Consider the following 17985-nt stretch of genomic DNA (forward strand, 5'->3'; position numbering starts at 1 on the left):
CCTACTTTTCTAACTGTATACAGATTTTAATGCTTTACCAGAATATGCAAGTTTATTTTATGTAGGCTTCTCATGGTTTGACCTTAATATTTACAGGCTAGTTTCCTCACACTCAATGACTATGCAATGAATAAATAATTTTAGTTTGATTGTAGATTGCAGCCTGAAAATCATTTCATTGATGAAACCAGGAAAGACTTCTGTTAAGAGCACCAGTATCTAACTCCATAAAGGCCAAACTGAGGAGCCCATTTCAAGTGACTTGAATTCAGGAAAACCATGATGAGCTTTTTCGGCACCAGCTGTGGCTTAGTGTAAAATTTTTGTAATGGTTGTAATGGTGGCGGTTTCTGGGAGTGAAAAATGGAAAGTATCGAGAAATGGGAGGAATATGGTTCAGCCCCTGGTCTCTGACTGAAAAGAGGGGTGGAAACTCCGTAACTGGGGGCCCATCCGAACCAGGCTGTCAGATTTAGGGGAGGGAGGGAGGAAGAGAAAGCTCGCTGGGGGAAGGAGTGGGGCGCCAGACCGTCCCAGAGAGAGGGGGGAGGGAAGGACGGGAGGGAACGGGAGCGGAGGAGCGCCGAGCCGAGGGGAGGGAGGAGAGGGAAAGTGGGAACAGAGTAAAGGAGTGGACGGAGCGCAGAGGTGCCCTTGCGCAGCGCGCGCTTTGGAGACGCATCCCGGCCGCTGCGCCTGAAGGCGGAGGTCCCATGTCTCGCCCCCGGCTGGTCCCGGGACCCCAGCGTGAGTCCCGCGTCTGGCGACCCGAGTCGCCAGGAGTCTGAGCTGCGGGCCACGCGGGAGTGGCGGTGGCAAGCCCGCTGGTCGTTATGAGGACGGATCTAAAATGACCGGCAAGCGGAAACCTCTCCAAACGCAGCTCAGGCGGTCAATCAGTGAGCAGTTGCGGGACTCCACTGCCAGAGCCTGGGATCGGCTGTGGAAAAACGTCCGGGAGAGACGGCTGGCAGGTCGGTGCCCCCAAGACTAGGGACTGCGCGGGGGCAGGAGGAGGCGCGGGCCGCGTCGCCCGGCCGGCCCACCGTCCCGCCGCCGCACTGGGCTCCCGACACAGGTTTTCTGAGCCCGGGGTTGGGTGGAGAAGACTGCTCGCACCACCCTCGCTGGACCCGGTCGGAGCGCCCACGCTCACCGCGCTCAGTCTTTGGGCGCGCTGGACCGGGTGGTGGGTGTGGGCTCCGCCCCGCGCGCGCTGACAGTCTGGCAGGGCGCTGCGCTCCCGGCGTGGAGCCGGCGTGGGGGTTACCTGGGGAGTCGTTCTTAAGTGGCCGCTTTTCCTGGGCTGGCCCCGGCTCCGCCGCTATCCACCCGCCCTAGCCCAGTGAATGAATGAGTGCCCAGCCCAAGTGGCCTTCCGGGAGAGTGGTCCCTTTTCCAGCTTCGCCTTTTCCACGAGGGACGCATCCACTGCCTGTGTGGGAGGAGGGGTCAGACAAGGCCAGGGAGCATACCCAAGGCTCTGGGAGACAGATGTTTACGGCGTAGAGAAGGAGGATTTGGGGAAAGACAGATGGACAGTGGTCAGTGCTGGCTGATAGCTGTCCACCACCACCACCTCTGTCCAGCTGTGGATCAGGCTGTCCTCATTTTGGGGCTGCGAAAGAGGGGCTCCCTTTTGGAATCCATTGCTTATGAATGAGAGGAGGAGAAGAGGTGATTATTCCCAGCCAAGAGGTCCTTAAGAATCCTTGCTTCGGTCAGAAGGCCAGTCCCCTCCTTAGCTCTTTCTCCAGCTTCCTGGCTGTGGTCTTTCTTCTGGGCATGCTCCTTGAAGCTACCACCTCGTAGGGCCAGGGATGTAGGAAGTGGTCTGAGCCTTCTCAGAGTCCTTGCTGGAGCATTAGGTCTGGTCAGTCACCACATCATACTTGCCACAATAAGGGAAGGAAGCCCTACTCCACAGCACCCTCCCCAGGCAGTGTAGGATTTAGGACTGCTTTCCTCAAGTGTTAGCAGCTGGAAGGTATTTCTGGAATTGAGGGCAGGTGGATGGAAGGGCCCCCTGAGCTGACTGTTAGTGGAGTCTCTGGATCTTCTGGCCTCCTCTCTCTCCAGCAGCATCTCCTGAGTGGGCCAGTGACCACAGGGGTGAAAGAGAGGTCAGGAGAAGAGGTGACTCCTGGACAGAGGGCAGGACTGCCAAGGGTGAGATGAAAGAGTTAACCTCCTCTGGGCTCCTCCCCCTTGTTCCTCTTGAAGAGCTATAGAAGTCCTTTGCAAGATGCTCTGCCCTTTCTCCCATGCAGCCACATCTCTGCATCAGTCTGACGGCATTCTCGAGTAGATGCCCAAAGTCTGTGTCTCCTTGAGCTGGATCTTTATCAACCTAACTGGTCAAATTAGAAGTGGGGATTATAGATGGCTCCAACATTCAATAGTGTCAGCATAGACTGGTCATCCCGTAGTTTCTCTCCAATACAGCGGCCCCATTTAGTAAGCACCCAAGAAATAAACAGACTTTGCAGTCTGAACCCAGAAATAAGTTGTGGTAACCCAGTAGCTTTACTGTTGATTTTTAAGACCTGTATGTTCACTGCAGACCTCAATTAATAACAATTGATAACTTTCCTGGTTATCATGCCAAATTGTATAATCTACATGATGGATGGTGTTAGAAAAATTGTTGTGGTCTAGTAAACTTTTGTTGCTCCATAACTGCAGAATGCTTACTGCAAATGTCTCCTTCATAGCTTCTGTTATTAAGTTTGTTAAGTTTGTTAAATCAATGGATCCTCAGGAAACAAGAAGTCTTTCCAGGAGGACTGCCAAGGCTGTGCTGAGTTTTTATAGAAGCCGAGGCCAAGGATGACTGCAGCCTTGTCTTTTTAAAAAGGAGATCTGGGAAGGAAGAGAGCATAATGTAAAGTCTGAAAACCATTGAATTTTCCAGGGAAGTCATATATTCACACTGATTTTATACACTGCAGTTTAGTTAGGGCAGTGGAGAGAAAAAGTTTTGATTCTGGAAAGTAAGTGATAGGTAGAGATTTTTAAGATAATGAAATATAGACATTAAGACTAAAAGTGGTTTCAGAATGGTTAAGTATAAGAGTTCTCCCAGAGTAGTGTAATTATTTTTTTTAAATAGTGGTGTGAGGTTTTAAAATGTTTAATCAGAATATTAATATCTGCTTACCCATAATCTGCTTACCACTCTGCTAACAGCAGATGCCAGCAGGTTATTCAACTGGGACCAAACAATCCCCTGTGAAGAGACTTCAACCTCTGCTTCTCTAAGCGAGCTGGGATCCCTGCCACAAAACCAAGCCAACTCCATGAAGGAGCTTTTAGATGCAAATTGATTTTCTTGGGTTTTCTTGCAAAGGTAGCTAAAATATGGAACTTTGGCTATGAGACACTGAAATACTTACATTATTAATGTTGGCATCAATTCTAGGTGAAAGTGTTTTTCATTTGTAAAAGCCTTCTTTATATGGTTTACTTCACAGTATCATAATAACCAACTATATGAGTGTACCCCAGAGAGAATCTGCCCCCTCAAGGGATATTATGGGGCTATTGGCTTTATTTATTTATTTTTTTCTGTCTTTTTCTATCATATAAAAGTTTTGTGCTGGTACTTCTTTAATTTCCCTAAAATTTTCTTCTTTTTCTTCTTTCAGTATTTATTTGCTTATTCAGCTGTGCTGGGTCTTAGTTGTGGCAGGTATGTGGGATCTAGTTTCCTGACCAGGAATCTAGACCCTGGCCCCCTGCATTGGGAGCATGGAGTCTTAGCCACTGGACCACCAGGGAAGTCCCACCTAAAATTTTCTTCCTATTACACTTAGTCAATAGAACATTTATTCAAAGTGCTTTATAATGAACTTGTATTTGTTGTCTGGAGCATTCTGAAGGTGTCTGTTGCTCTCTTTTGCTTTTTAACATCCTGAGGCGAGAACCTCATTCTAACTCACTTTTCTCTTCATGAAAGTCTGCCTTGTCAATGTGACAAAAGAGAAGTAGTAGAACTGTTTAAACATAGTGAAGCCTATAGATTTCTGTGTGGTGGGACCATATTTAGGAAGGAGTCTCTTAATGCTCATCACAATGATACAAATAATGAAGCTGATAGAAGGATAAGGTTTTGAATGATATTTTGTGCAGTTTGCTCAGCATTCAAATGTTCTTTCGATGAATTTGTAGGGGAGAAAGTGGTCTCCCCGTCCTATTCCTCTGCCATCTTAGCTCCTCCCCCTGAATGATGTTCAAATATGTTCACTTCATTACAAAATTATACAAAGGAGTTATTGGTAAAGAAGAACTGATACTGGGAGCTCTTCTTGGGCTTTCCAGTTCTGGAGTAGCTGCCAGATTTCCATCAGATTGTGGTGTTTTTGCCAACATGTACTTCTTAATTACCTAAGACTCTAATCCTCATAAGGGTCAATGAGAGTTTTTCTCACCTGTCATCTCAATATTGATCATTCTAATAATGGTGGTAATTGTTGTTTATTCCCGAGATGACAAAGTTAGTGTTCAAACAAGTGTTCTGATTCAAGTTGTCAGAAGTCAAAGGTCACCTGTGCCCACTTTGTGTTTTACCACACTGCCTCTCCATGGGCCTTACAGAGACACATGGACCTCAACTCCTTTCTCCAAGTCTCTCTGTCATTTGCAATTAGTTTTTAAAAGAGTAAGTAAATTAATTGGAAAAATTACTCTTTCCCCCTGCAGTGACAAGGAGAACCCTATGCACCAAATGCTTGCCCCCCAGTCATCCTATTGGGCTGGGTAGTGTATGGGCTCATAGAGAGTTGAAACAAACAGCCATGTATCTGCCTTGTTGGGGCCCTTATGTGTGTGCTCTGCCCATTACCATCGCTGCAAGAAGCCAAAGGCCACAAGAAAGAAATGTTGTCATAAAGCCTCAATGCAGATTTCTTCAAGGTGGATGAGTGACAGGTTCTTTGGCCTCTCCAGTTCCCTAATCAGCCACCACTGATGACAGTTCTTAACCTTTATAGCATCATTAAATTCTCTATGCAGAAGTACACCTTTTAGCTTTTGATCTTTGTAAGCAGCTTCCTCGGTGGCTCAGCAGTAAAGAATCCTCCTGTGATGCAAAAGACAGAGAAGGCCCCGGGTTCAATCCCTGGGTCAAGAAGATCCCCAGGAGGAGAGCATGGCAACCCACTCCAGTGTTCTTGCCTGGAGAATCTCATAGACAGAGGAGCCTGGTGGCCTACAGTCCATAGGGTCACAGAGTCGGACACAACTAAAGTGACTAAGTATGCACTCAAGCAGCTTGAACTACGTCTCAAAAGCTAAGGTCTGAAAAAAATTCAAATGAGTTTTCTGAAGCTTTCTGCTCCTTTATTGAAACCTAACTATTTTGATGGAGATGTAATCCATATATTTTATTCCTTTATACTCACGTAACAATATTTAGGTAGGTTGTGAACTAATTGATGTTGAAGTCTTTTGATCTCTTTCATTGTCTCATTCTAAATCATTTCTCTTAGACATAGGATGTTATATTGCTGCCCAAAATAAACTAACCTAAAGCACTGAAAAGTTTGAGTTTTGTTAGAAATGCTAATTCCACCAAATTTCAGTGAGTTCTTGTCATGTTAAAACAGGTTTATTCATCCTCAAAGTCAACAGCAGCATCCTGTGATGTGATGTAAACATAAGATTGGGACTTTAATGCAGAGTGGGATCAAGAATAGAACATGGGCCATAAAAATGTTCCTTATTAAATCTAAATGGGTTCCATGATAGCAAGAAGTACAGGATCAGGATGATACTAGCTGATCCTTTTCATTTGTTTTATATGTTTTTCCTTTTTATTCTCACTTTACTGTAAAGAACACCCCATCCTACTCTGTTGGGTTTTTACTTTTTAAACATCTCTTGAAAAGAGAATACATTTAGATTTGATTTATATTAACAATAACAAAAAAAATCTGAGTCAGGTAAATATACAATGAAAATCAGAGAAAGAGAGCACATTACCTGTGCAGGGTTCTTCTCAGCCTTAGCTACCCACAGGGTGACCTGGAGCCTTTCAGAAACATGAATGTTTCACCGCCTCACAGAGACTCTGATTCAGTTCACTTAGGGTCCAGGGATCAGCGTTTTTTAAAGCTCTGCAGATGGCTCCAGTGCACAGTCCAGGTTCAGAGTCACTGACTTGTGTTAACTACCATATGATAACTCACAGAAGTCTGTGTCTAGTACTGACGCAAGGTCATAGTCTAAGTCCTTAAGAGAAGTTTTGCTTAAGTGAAGTTGGAATGAGCTTGCTATTTTACAAGGACAGGGGGAAAAAAGGCCAGTTTTCCTGGAGCATAAGAAAAAAGTAGATGGTAGGAGATCACATCAGAGGTATGGTAGAGCCAAATTATAAGATCAAGTTGGGCTTTGTTGCCAGGGCAAGGAGGTTGGATTTGGTTCTGCATGTGATAAGCAAGCTTCCCTGATGGCTCAGAGGGTAAAGAATCCGCCTGCAATGTGGGAGACCTGGGTTAAATCCCTGGGTTGGGAAGATCCCCTAGAGAAGGGAATGGCAACCCACTCCAGTATTCTTGTCTGGAGAATTCCACGGACAGGGGAACCTGGCAGGCTGCAGTCCATGGGGTCAAAAGAGTCGGACATGACTGAGCAATAAGCAAAGGATTTTAAGCAGAGGAGAGACAGGACCTGAATAAGTTACTACTGGAGTGGTCTCGGTAAGAGAGAAACAGTGACACGGGTGGGGGTGATAGTCATGGAAATGGAGAGAATGGGACAGATTTCGAATATGTCTTGAAAGTAGGACAACAATGCTGACATTTTTAGTTGGAGGTTGATGGAGAGGGTTCAAGAGTCCCTAGGTTTGTAAAGCCATGGGCTGAGATGGGGACAAGTGGTATATTTGTATCTTGCAATTGCAAGAGACACTTTTTTTTTCTTTTTTGCATAAGCCAGATGAAGAGGAAGCTCTCCTTTGGCCTAATTTGTTAGGGCAACGATGCCTATTAGATTCCAGTGTGTGTGTGTGTGCTCAGTCACTCAGTTCTGTCCAACTCTTTGAAACCCCACAGACTGTAGCCCACCAGACTCCTCTGTCCATGGGGTTTCCCAGGAAAGAATACCAGAGTGGGTTGCCATTTACTTCTCCAGGGGATCATCCCGACCCAGGGACTGAAACCATGTCTTTTGCATCTCCTGCATTGGCAGACAGATTCTTTACCACTGTGCCACCTGGCAGTCCCCAGTAGATATCCTAAGTAAAAGTCAAAGATTTAGATGTACAAGGAAAGTTTTGGGAGAAAAGTCAAACGCAGAGATAGAAATCTGAGAGTTATTGGCATATGACTGTTATAGAGTAAAGCCTTTGGACTGGATGGGCTTACTTAGGAAGAGAATATGGTTAAGAGGAGATGCCAAGGACCAAGTCCTAGAGTGTCCTTTATTTAGAGCACAATATTTGGACATGAACTGTATGTACATAATTCTGTATGTACATGAACTGTATGTGCTAAATTTCTGGAGAATAAGAAAAACAGCCCTGTTTCTAAACTCAGTCTTCTGGTGACTGAATAATAGTAGTGATATATTAAATAATCTTTAGTGACAGATTTGCTTCATCCCAGGACTGTTGATGAATAAAAAATAATCATAAAAATATATCTCACTTTATTAATAAAATATGTATTTTAAATTTAAAAATGATATTGCAAAGTAAATTTTAAATAGCATTTAAAAGAAAGACTTCTTAAGGTTGCCCCCATAAAAATTAAAATATAGTTGATTAGGTAAAAATGGTCTTAGAAGGGATACTTCTATGGTTACTGTGACTTGTGGGCCCCATGTGTGATGGGGTAAGAAGTTTATATTGGAAAGGTGATTTCTCCAGTGTCTTGATATCTAGGAATAGGCTAATCAAAGTTTAGCTCTTAAGAAAAATTCTGTACTATATTGAGTTTTCCAAGATTGCATCCATTTGCTGACCTTTACCAATTATGGTCTTTCCATAAAAAGATGATTGAAGGGAAATTTCTCAGAGAAAAATAGGTAACAACGTCTTTAAGTTTTTGTGTTTGTGATGAGGATAACTTAAATATGACCTAATCTACAACATGTTTCCTAACCCTTGGAAGTAACAGTTTCCTCCTAGAGCTGGAGCAAAGAAAGGACCATGCTCATTATTTGTGGCTGGTTGCTCCGAGTAGGAGACAGGAGCCCTACCAGTTGGCCGAAATTCCTTAAGAAGACCATCTGATACCATTTTTGTTAGTCATCAAGCTGATCACTTACTTGGACATGGAGCACATCTAATGAAATTAATATATATTCTTTTTTTTCTTTTTCAATCTTCTGTTGAACAAAACAACTTGGGGGTTTATCCAACAGCATATTTCTGTTCTGCCCTTTTGCAAATTGTGTTTGCTTAGTTGCTCAGTTGTGTCCAGCTCTTTGCGACCCTGTGGACTGTAGCCTGCCAGTCTCCTTTGTCCATGGGGATTTTCCAGGCAAGAATACTGAAGAAGGGTTGCCATGCCCTCCTCCAGGGGGCCTTTCCAACCCAGGGATTGAACCCAGGTCTCCTGCATTGCAGGTGAATTCTTTACTATCTGAGCCACTAGGGAAGCCCATTTTGCAAGTTTAGGGACATTGCAAAATGAAAACAAGCATGGTTTGAAGAATGTTGCAATGTTCCTGGGGTGGTGCTTTTTTTTTTTTTTTCCCCAAAATCCTTGAGTGTTTAGTCCTAAAGCAATCGAGTTGAAGGACAAACATTTTTGTCATGTTTGTATTTAGTCAGTAAGTATTTATTGAGCCATGAAATAGCATCCTTGTCAAAGCATGTTGGGACTGTAGTGCAGGATATTAATTCAGGACTGTGGTTTTATCCTGGCAAAGCACACAAATTTTATTTATTATGCCGCCCAAATCACTTAACTCATCTCTTTACCCAGAAATAGAACAGGCTTCCAGAAAGTGCTAAAGGACAGTATAGAATGCACCGTGACTACACAATATTGTATTTGCAAACCTGCTGTGTCAAGCTATCTTATCTTCTCAGGCAGAATATTTCCTTAGTAACATTTTTATCTAAGATAAAATGTTCAGAACCTTATGGTTCTGTTATTTTGTGTAGTGGGGCATATTTTAATCTATATTTCATCATGGCATACCATGGTCGTTGAATACTTCTTTCTCCTTCCTATATATGAAATTAAATGAACCACAGAGATCGTCATACAACCTCATGAAAAGTGATACATTCACCAGCAGTGATTTTAACTGGAAGTCTTCTATGCTTCTTATCCTCTCTACATCTGGATAAAATGAAAACATGTCCAGTTTTCTGGAAGGATCTTTAGAAGTATTTTCCACTGAAATTTAATAATTGCCATTAGAATAATGTCCTTGAAGTACAAATATTTTAATAACTGGAAGGTGTGACTGTGAAAGTTGAACTTATCTACTGCTGCATAAGAATGTATGGTTTGTCACAATGACATCGCAAAGGTGGCTTCTCTTTTTTGCCTGATGCTGAGTTGCATTCATTGCAAACCTCTTGAAAAACATGATGGATTGCACATATCTTAGCCAAGAGGAGTTGTCCCCATGGTCTTGGAAATAAATTGCATCTTTATTTTAGTCCCAAGAAAAGATTTCATAAGCAATAGGCTTAAAGAGGAGCAATTGTTAGAATGAAGATAAGTGGGGGGAAAAAAGCTTTTACATATTTCAACCATTGTCTTATAGGCTATTTTATTCTTTTTGGAAAGAAAGAAGAGCGGCTTTATGATAAGTATTTGATTTCTAGTTCTTGAATCTAAATCAAAGCAATAATGACAAATAAAAAATTACTCTTAACCATTTAGAGAACACTGTAGTGGTGGAAAAAGGATTGAAGCTATTTGAGATATCATCATTTGTATAAAATCACAGCTGTGTAATGGTAATTAACATCTGTGAAATTAGCATCAGTTCAGCCATAATGTTGGTATGAATGTTTGGCATAGCTATGGCTACAGTGCTGGGAACATAGATTTCCTAGTATCTTGAAGGCATGTTGTTTTACTTTTGTTGTGTACAATGTAATGGAGGGCAGGGGTTAGTGGTGTTCGGGCATGATGAAAGATTACTGGCGTACATCAGGGTCTAGTGGTTAAGAGCAGGGGACCCCAACTCCTGGGCTGCAGGCCAGTACCCCCATCTGGGTTACACAGCAGGAGGTGAGCGTTGGTCTGGAGAGCAAGCAAAACTTCACTTGCTGCTCGCCATCATTCACATTACTGTCTGAACCATCCTCTCCCCACCCCATCTGTGGAAAAATTGTCTTCCAGAAAACTAGTCCCTGGTGCCAGAAAGTCTGGGGACCACTGGTTAAGAGCAGTTACTGGAGCAAGGCTATGTGGGTTTAAATCCCGTCTCCACCATTTACTCCGTAGGTGCTTGGGCAAGATAAATAATCTTGATGTTCCTAAATCTTTAAAAAGGAGGACAAGCATAATACTTACCTCATAGGGCTATCCTGAGGATTAAATGAGTTCATATTTTCAAAGCATTTAGCATAAAGTCTGACTCCTTAATTAGCATTGTATAAGAGTTTATTTTTAAAAATACATATAGACAGATGGATATAGATGCATAGATGCATCCTCTGTGAAGAATAGACATGTTTTCTGATAAGCAAGAGATGCTTTTTGCTTTAGCCTTAAACCACCCACTCGCTTCATACCTGGATTCACCTGCCTTGTTTCCATATCTTATGGACCCATTCTAGATCCCATGTTCAGGAATTTCCAAGAGCTAAGAGATTAGTTTGCTGTAAATGGAATTTTAAAAAATCAAATAGTACATATATTGCCAGCATGGTTGGCAGCATCTTGTGCAAGTCCATTAGTGTTATAGCATGAATCATTCATTATACTAACATTTTATCTTTCTGAAAGATCATCAATTACAGTTTGTTCATCAAAATACCATCAACTTTAAAGCTGTGCGACCAAGAATTCATTCCCATGTCCTTGGCCTAAATGGAATTTGATGGGCGCCTAATTAAAATGAGAGAAGTTGGACTAGATAATCTCTAAGGCCCTATTTAACTTTAAAGATCAATGAGTCTATAAAACTAGCCTGTGTGTCTAAAGGAAGCTTAATGCCCTGAGTCTTAGTTCCTTTTCTGTCTGGATTTCATTGGATATTTCAATAGACTCGGAAAGGACAAAAGCCCAGAAGTATGCCCCAGGATGCCTGCCGATGTCATTTCCCATGCCTCTTTGGTTACCTAACTTCCATCAACTGCAGCAACTTAATTGGTACTTTCTGTTATTGGAATGCTACTTTCTGTTCCTGGAACTACATCTGCCGGAATTGGAAAAGGAACGAGGAGGAGAACAAGCTAGGAGTCCAGGGCCTGCAGTCACTGGTAGAATCTCCCTGAACCACACACAGGCAGGGCCCAGTGCTCAGGCTGGCCCCACTTGGTTTAAGCCTCTACTGTTACAATCTTGAAACTATTAATAATTGTTGAATGAAGGGCCCACATTTTTATTTTATACTGGGTAGAGCAAATGATGTAGTTAATCCTGCATTCAGGAGAAGCCAGTCTCTTGTATAGTCATGTCTTGATTGGTGAGTTCACTCTCATTGATGATTTGGTGTTATTTAAGATAAAACTGACTTGTAAAATCACAGAACATTACATCTGGAAGGAACCTGCAAGCTTTTCCTGGAGCATCTACAGTCTACAGTCTGTATGTTCTTATTCCCCATGCTCTTGGGAAGGTGATCTCCCCAAAGAGAAGTTATTTGTTTTCTTTTATTGTTTATTCATTCTGGCAGCATTATTATGAAATAAGGCAATAATTTTACCCCTGGTGTTTGCAGAGTTATACTGATTTTATTTTGTTACTATGTATATTGAAGCAGATATTTTAATAGTTTTTTTAAAAATATTGCATTGTTTAGGTAAAATAGGAGGTTGGGACAAATTGCCCACTCATGGTACACTAAATTTTCAGATCCATGGCTTGTTTTTGAAAACAACTTAGTTAATTTGTTTCTTAATTAAAACTTTATTTACAATATCCATAATAGGTTATTCATCAAACCACTGCTATTAAAACCATTAAGGCTATTTCCTGTTTAGAGTTCACCTAGGACTACTTACTAAGAAAAGGAAATTAGGAGAGGTGGTAATAAAGCCTATCATTTATCACCAGGGATTCCCAGCACATATCTACGAACATTTTATTTTGTCAGGATGTTCATCTATCTCTGTGAAGAATACTAAAGTTGATGGAGTCTAGTCTCATAATGTTGCGTAGGTTAGAGCCTCCTTTGCTATGTCTAGAAGTCCCCATTTAATGATGTAAAAAAAAAAAAGAAAAGAAAACCAAAAACAAAAGAAGATGTGTTTCTTTATTTGAAAGTTAGGTTCATTATTTAATGCAAACTATTCGTTCAATTGAATAAAAAGAAGAGTGTGTGCATTTTCATTTTCTCTTGAGCTACTTCAAACAAGAATGTGTTTGCGTAGTCTGAACAGGAAAAAAGTAGGCAGATTCAGCTACCCTGAATTGGACCCTATTGTAAGCCAGGCATTGTGCTAAGGCTTCACGTGTTTTTTCATTCGATGCCCAGGCTTCAGAGCAAGTACTCCCAGGGTCCCTGTTTGCACACAGAGAAGCTTGCTGTGATTTAGAAAAAAGCTTACACTCCGGGCCGAGAATGAGAAAACTATTAGAAACTGCCTTCTCTGAGAAAGTGCAGCCCCATGGGCGTATGGCTAGGTGAGTGCACCCTGGGCTGGGAGGGCCACCTCCCTGGCCCTCTTTGGCTGCTTGCTCTGTGGGCACACACAGCTTACCCAGCTGTAGGGTGTGACCCTGGGCACTGATACTGTCCCCGCTTTATGCATGAGGAAACCCAGGCTTGGAGAGGTTAAGGAACTGCTATTTGTCGTTATATAGATTTATGAGAGTGGCACATTTCGAATGATCTACAGGTCATTATAAGATTTGTGAGATTCTGATAACTCCAAGACCCACACCCCAATCACAGTCTAGCACTTAGGAAGGGGTGACTGTTTCTGGGTGTTGTAGTGACAAAGCAGAACCATTTCCCCAGCCATGCCCCAGTGTTACCTCAAAGTTACCAATGGATATAATAGATGGGAGCTGACCGTGGCGTTCTGGCATCCCAGACAGGGTCCCCATGATAATGATGATGATGATCAATGATGATCTTGAATGTTTGTGTAACACTGTACAGTTAAGTGTTTTTCCACTAAGGGTTCTAATAGTGGCTTAAAATTAATAGGTTCTCACTAAAGTCCTTTAAGGTAGGCAGAGTGGGTGTACATTATGAGACAAATGAGAATAAAAATTGTAAGCCAGGCATTATGCTAAGGTTTCATGTGCTTTCTTATGTGATGCCTAGGCTTCAGAGCAAGTACTGTGTGACTGTCCATGGTCCCAAGGTCAGAGAGGGCCAGGGGATTATCTGAATCCAGGCTCTTACCCCCGAGCTTGCCCTTGGGCTTACTTTCCTGCTGCCCTGCGTGAGTTCTGCTCTATCAGCTCAGTCAGTTGCTGTTAATTCAACCCAGTGACTCCCAAACCTGACCAAGCATCAGAATCACTGGAAAACCTCTTTAGAAAACTTTTCCCAGATCTGAGCAGTCAAAATCATCCCCAGGAGACAGTGTATGTGAATATGTATGCTGGGTTCGATCCCTGGGTCAGGAAGATCCCCTGGAGAAGGAAATGGCAACCCACTCCAGTATTCTTGCCCAGAGAATTCCATGGGCAGAGGAGCCTAGCAGTCTACAGTCCATGGGGTCATGAGAGCCGGACACAACTTAGCGATGGAACCACCACCACCATGCGTGGAGGTGGTGGTGGGAGGGAGTGTGTAGTATGCATTTTTTAACAAGGCTCCCAAGTGATTTTCATTGTTGTTGTGTGTGTGCAGCCTGCCTGGCACTCTTCTCTCACCAGTGACTAAAAAGTGGCCCTAAAGTTTATTTCAGACTCCATGCCTTAAGCCACACAAATGTCTTCCAGTCCCAATCCTTTTATCTCCCTTCTGCCTACCTAAATCCTATTCACTTTCAAGGACTTCCTCAAGTCCTTCCCACCTGGTCACCATCTCCCCCTTCCATAACTGAGTGCCCTTTGGTAGGTGGGAGGACCGTGAGGGTCTGCTGCGTGTCAGGCCCCAATTCAGTGCTTCTCTCCCGTCATCCTGTGAAACATCAGAGCCACATGCTGAGGTCATGGTTATCATCCCCATTTTAAGGATGGGGTAAATGAAGGAACTTAGCCAAGGCCAAAACAGCTAGTAAAGTGCAGTTTCATTCAACTTCAAGTTCGTGCCTTTCCATTCACTCTGCTGAATTCTTTCTGTCTGGCTCTTGCCTCACCAGCAAGAGTTCTTTTGTTCTATGTTAGAGAAACCTTAATAGTGAGAGTTGGACTATAAAGAAAGCTGAGTGCCAGAGAATTGATGCTTTTGAACTGTGGTGTTGGAGAAGGCTCTTGAGAGTCCCTTGGACTGCAAGGAGATCAAAGCAGTCAATCCTAAAGGACATTAGTCCTGAATATTCCTTGGAAGGACTGATGCTGAAGCTGAAACTCCAATACTTTGGCCACCTGATGCAAAGAACTGACTCCTTTGAAAAGACCCTGATGCTGGGAAAGATTGAAAGTGGGAGGAGAGGGAGACGACAGAAGATGAGATGGTTGGATGGCATCACCACTTGATAGACATGAGTTTGAGTAAGCTCTGGGAGTTGGTGATGGACAGGGAAGCCTGGCGTGCTTCAGTCCATGGGGTCGTAAAGAGTCAGACATGACTGAATGACTGAACTGAACTGAGAGAGACTGTCTGACATTAAGGAAAATCTTTTACTTCTTACTATAAATCCACATGGTAAAATAACTGAGTTGTTGAAGAAATAAAAGAATGAGTGCCTTTTCTTACTTATTTTGTGAATCAGTTCCTCACTTCAGGTCAGTCACTCAGTCATGTCCGACTCTTTGCAACCCCATGAACTACAGCATGCTGGGCTTCCCTGTCCATCACCAACTCCCAGAGCTTACTCAAACTCATGTCAATCAAGTTGGTGATGCCATCCAATCATCTCATCCTCTGTCGTCCCCTTCTCCTTCCACCTTCAATCTTTCCCAACATCAGGCTCTTTTCAAGTGAGTCAGTTCTTTGCATCAGGTAGCCAAAGTATTAGAGTTTCCAAGCAAGATTCAAAAAGGCAGACTGATATTGATAGAGATGATACTTGTTTATTCAAACTCTTTAATATTTTGAGCAAATTTAGGCCAACATTCTCTTCTTTCTCTTTAACTCAAAACATCACGAACTGTTAGAGAACATGGAAAGCTTACAGATTATCTTGTCCAGGTTGTTCATTTCACACAAGCTGATTGAACCTTGAAGAGATTCAATTAACCTCTTCCAGGTCACACATCTCATTAGCCATAAACTTAAGATTAGATTCCAAGTCACAGCAAGTGACTTTTGGGTTTGCCAGTGCATTCATATGTAACTGTACCCTTCATAAGCAAAACTCCTGTTTCTGAAATTAGTCTAGAATACAAACTTGTTGAGGGAATGATGGTGCCTTATTTACCTTCAGGAGCAAAGCCTTTCCCATGAGATATAAGTGTTTGTTGGCACCCTGACTCATGGTCTCAATAACTGAAGGACATTTAAAGAATATGATTGCTCCCTCTCAAGTGCTGAGTTTACCTCTGGTGGCCTCAAACTCTGCCTGCCCTACCATGAACAACCCCCACCCCAAGATGTTTGGCACACCTGTCAGCTTTGTGGCTTTGAGCAACAAACCTTTCCCTGGCTTCCCTGGTGGCTCAGTGGTAAAGAATCCGCCTGCCAGTTCAGGAGACATGGGTTTGTCCCTGGGTCAGGAAGATCCCCTGAAGAAGGAAATGGCAGCCCACTCTAGTATTCTCACCTCGAGAATCTCATGGACAGAGGGGCCTGGTGGGCTATAGTCCATAGGGTCGCAAAAGAGTTGGACGTGACTTAGTGACTGAACAATAACAACAACCTTTTCCAGTCCTCCAGCATCCTTCCAAAGTGCAATTAGGATTTTTCATTTTACAGCTAAAGGAAATGAACACAGGTGTTGTTATCACATATTAGGCTGGGGAAAATGAAGAAAACATGGTTGAAATTTAAATATTAATTTTTCATTTAAGATGGAAATGTTCCCTTTTGACTATTAATAAAAATCATAACACTGGAGAAAATAGGTTTGGGGGGTGAAATCCTCCAAATCATATGGCTTTTTCGTTTTTTTCTACAGAGACCGACTCCAGGTTTTCATTCATTCAACTTACTTGTGTGTGTTCAGTCACTTAGTTGTGTCCGACTCTTTGCAACTCCATGGACTGTAGCCCACCAGCTCCTCTGTCCATGGAATTTTCCAGGCAAGAATACTAGAGTGGGTTGCCATTTCCTTCTCCAGGGAATCTTCCCAGCCCAGGAATCGAACCTCCGTCTCTTGTATTGGCAGGCAGATTCTTTACCACTGAGCCCCAACTTACTCAGCAAATATTTATTAAGTATCTACTACAGCAAATACTGTCCCAGCTACTTGTTCAGTGGTGAACAAACCAGACAGATTTAGCCCCCTCATTGGTCTTCCATTTGACTGGGGAAGATAGATAATAATAAATAGTAAACAAATGCATAAGATGTTAACTGTTACAAAGAGGGACCTGGAGAATGCAAGGGAGTACTGGTTTGGATCCAGTGGTCAGAGAAGGTCTCTCTACGAGGAGAAATTATACCCTAAAGAAGAGGAGGAGCAAGTACAATGTAAAGAAACAGAGGCATGAAGCAGCATGAGTGATTGTTCAGTATTGCTGGGGCCATGGGTCAGGAAGGAGAACCGGTGAAGGGAAGACTGGAGAGGTGGGAAGAGGCATGTGACAAGCTTGTGGATCTCATGTGTGACTTCCACTGCTGTATCAGATATACAGCCTATAAATTATTTTCTAATTCCAGGACTTCCTGATTTTGTGAATCCATTTTCCTTTCTCCACCAGCATGTGGTATAAGTGTAACAAGCCCTTACTGATTTTTTTAAATTTATTTTTATTTATTTATTTATTTATTTTATTTTTTCCCAATTATTTTTATTAGTTGGAGGCTAATTAGTTTACCTTATTGATTTTTTAATGGAAAAATATGCCTTTTTTCTTACTGATCATATTAGTTTTGTTTTTTTTTTAACTTTTTAGTTTGTACTGGGTTATAGCCAACTAGGGTTTCCCCGGTGGCTCAGCAGTAAAGAATCCGCCTATGATGTAGAAGATGTAGAATGCCCCAGGTTTGATCCCTGGGTCGGGAAGATCCCCTGGAGGAGGGCATAGCAATCCACTCCAGTGTTATTGCCTGGAGAATCCCCATGGACAGAGGAGCCTGGCAGGCTACAGTCCATGGGGTCACAAAGAGTCGGACACGACTGAAGTGACTAACACACACACACACATAGCCAGTTAACAGGCAGCGTTGTGATAGTCTCAGGTGAACAGCAAAGGGACTCGGCCATACGTGCACATATATGCATTCTCCCCCAAGCCCTCCTCCCCTTTATTGATTTTATATCCATCTTTTCTAAGTTGCCTTGCTTTACAACTTGATTGATGGTTAGAACCTCTTTTCTCGCCTGGGTGAAGCAGAAAACCTAAGGTCTTCCATGGCTCTTAAGGATGACTTCTGTTAAATTAGCAGAACCTACAGGAGCTCCTGGTGAACTCCCAAGTTTCCAACCTCACTTATTGGGGCTTTTTCACTCCAAGTCTCAGTGTGGTTACTCAGATTTAATGTTAAACGGTGTGTCTGAAATATACATGGTATATGTATTACAGACACTTGATAGTCTATAATTTCTGCAATGAAAGTAATATGCGTTCTTGATCTATTTTTCATAGGGCTTTTGGGCAGTAGTTACTTTAAAAGGACCCTCTT

General features: G+C 42.7%; 1 protein-coding gene across 2 annotated transcripts in view; it reads left to right on the forward strand.

The window, feature by feature from the left end:
* Positions 1-602: 602 nt before the first annotated feature.
* The window catches only part of STARD13 (StAR related lipid transfer domain containing 13), a 219686-nt gene continuing 202303 nt past the window's right edge, over positions 603-17985 (forward strand). The window contains exon 1 of one of the 2 annotated variants that reach the window (XM_043477442.1): positions 603-974. In XM_043477442.1, the coding sequence (XP_043333377.1) occupies positions 851-974 (124 nt within the window). In that variant the 5' untranslated portion in view covers positions 603-850. The remainder of the gene's footprint in view (positions 975-17985) is intronic. The other variant, XM_043477447.1, reaches the window with a different exon arrangement.

Source organism: Cervus canadensis, chromosome 9 (genome assembly GCF_019320065.1).
Source record: "Cervus canadensis isolate Bull #8, Minnesota chromosome 9, ASM1932006v1, whole genome shotgun sequence".
In the NCBI taxonomy this organism is placed as follows: Eukaryota; Metazoa; Chordata; class Mammalia; order Artiodactyla; family Cervidae; genus Cervus; species Cervus canadensis.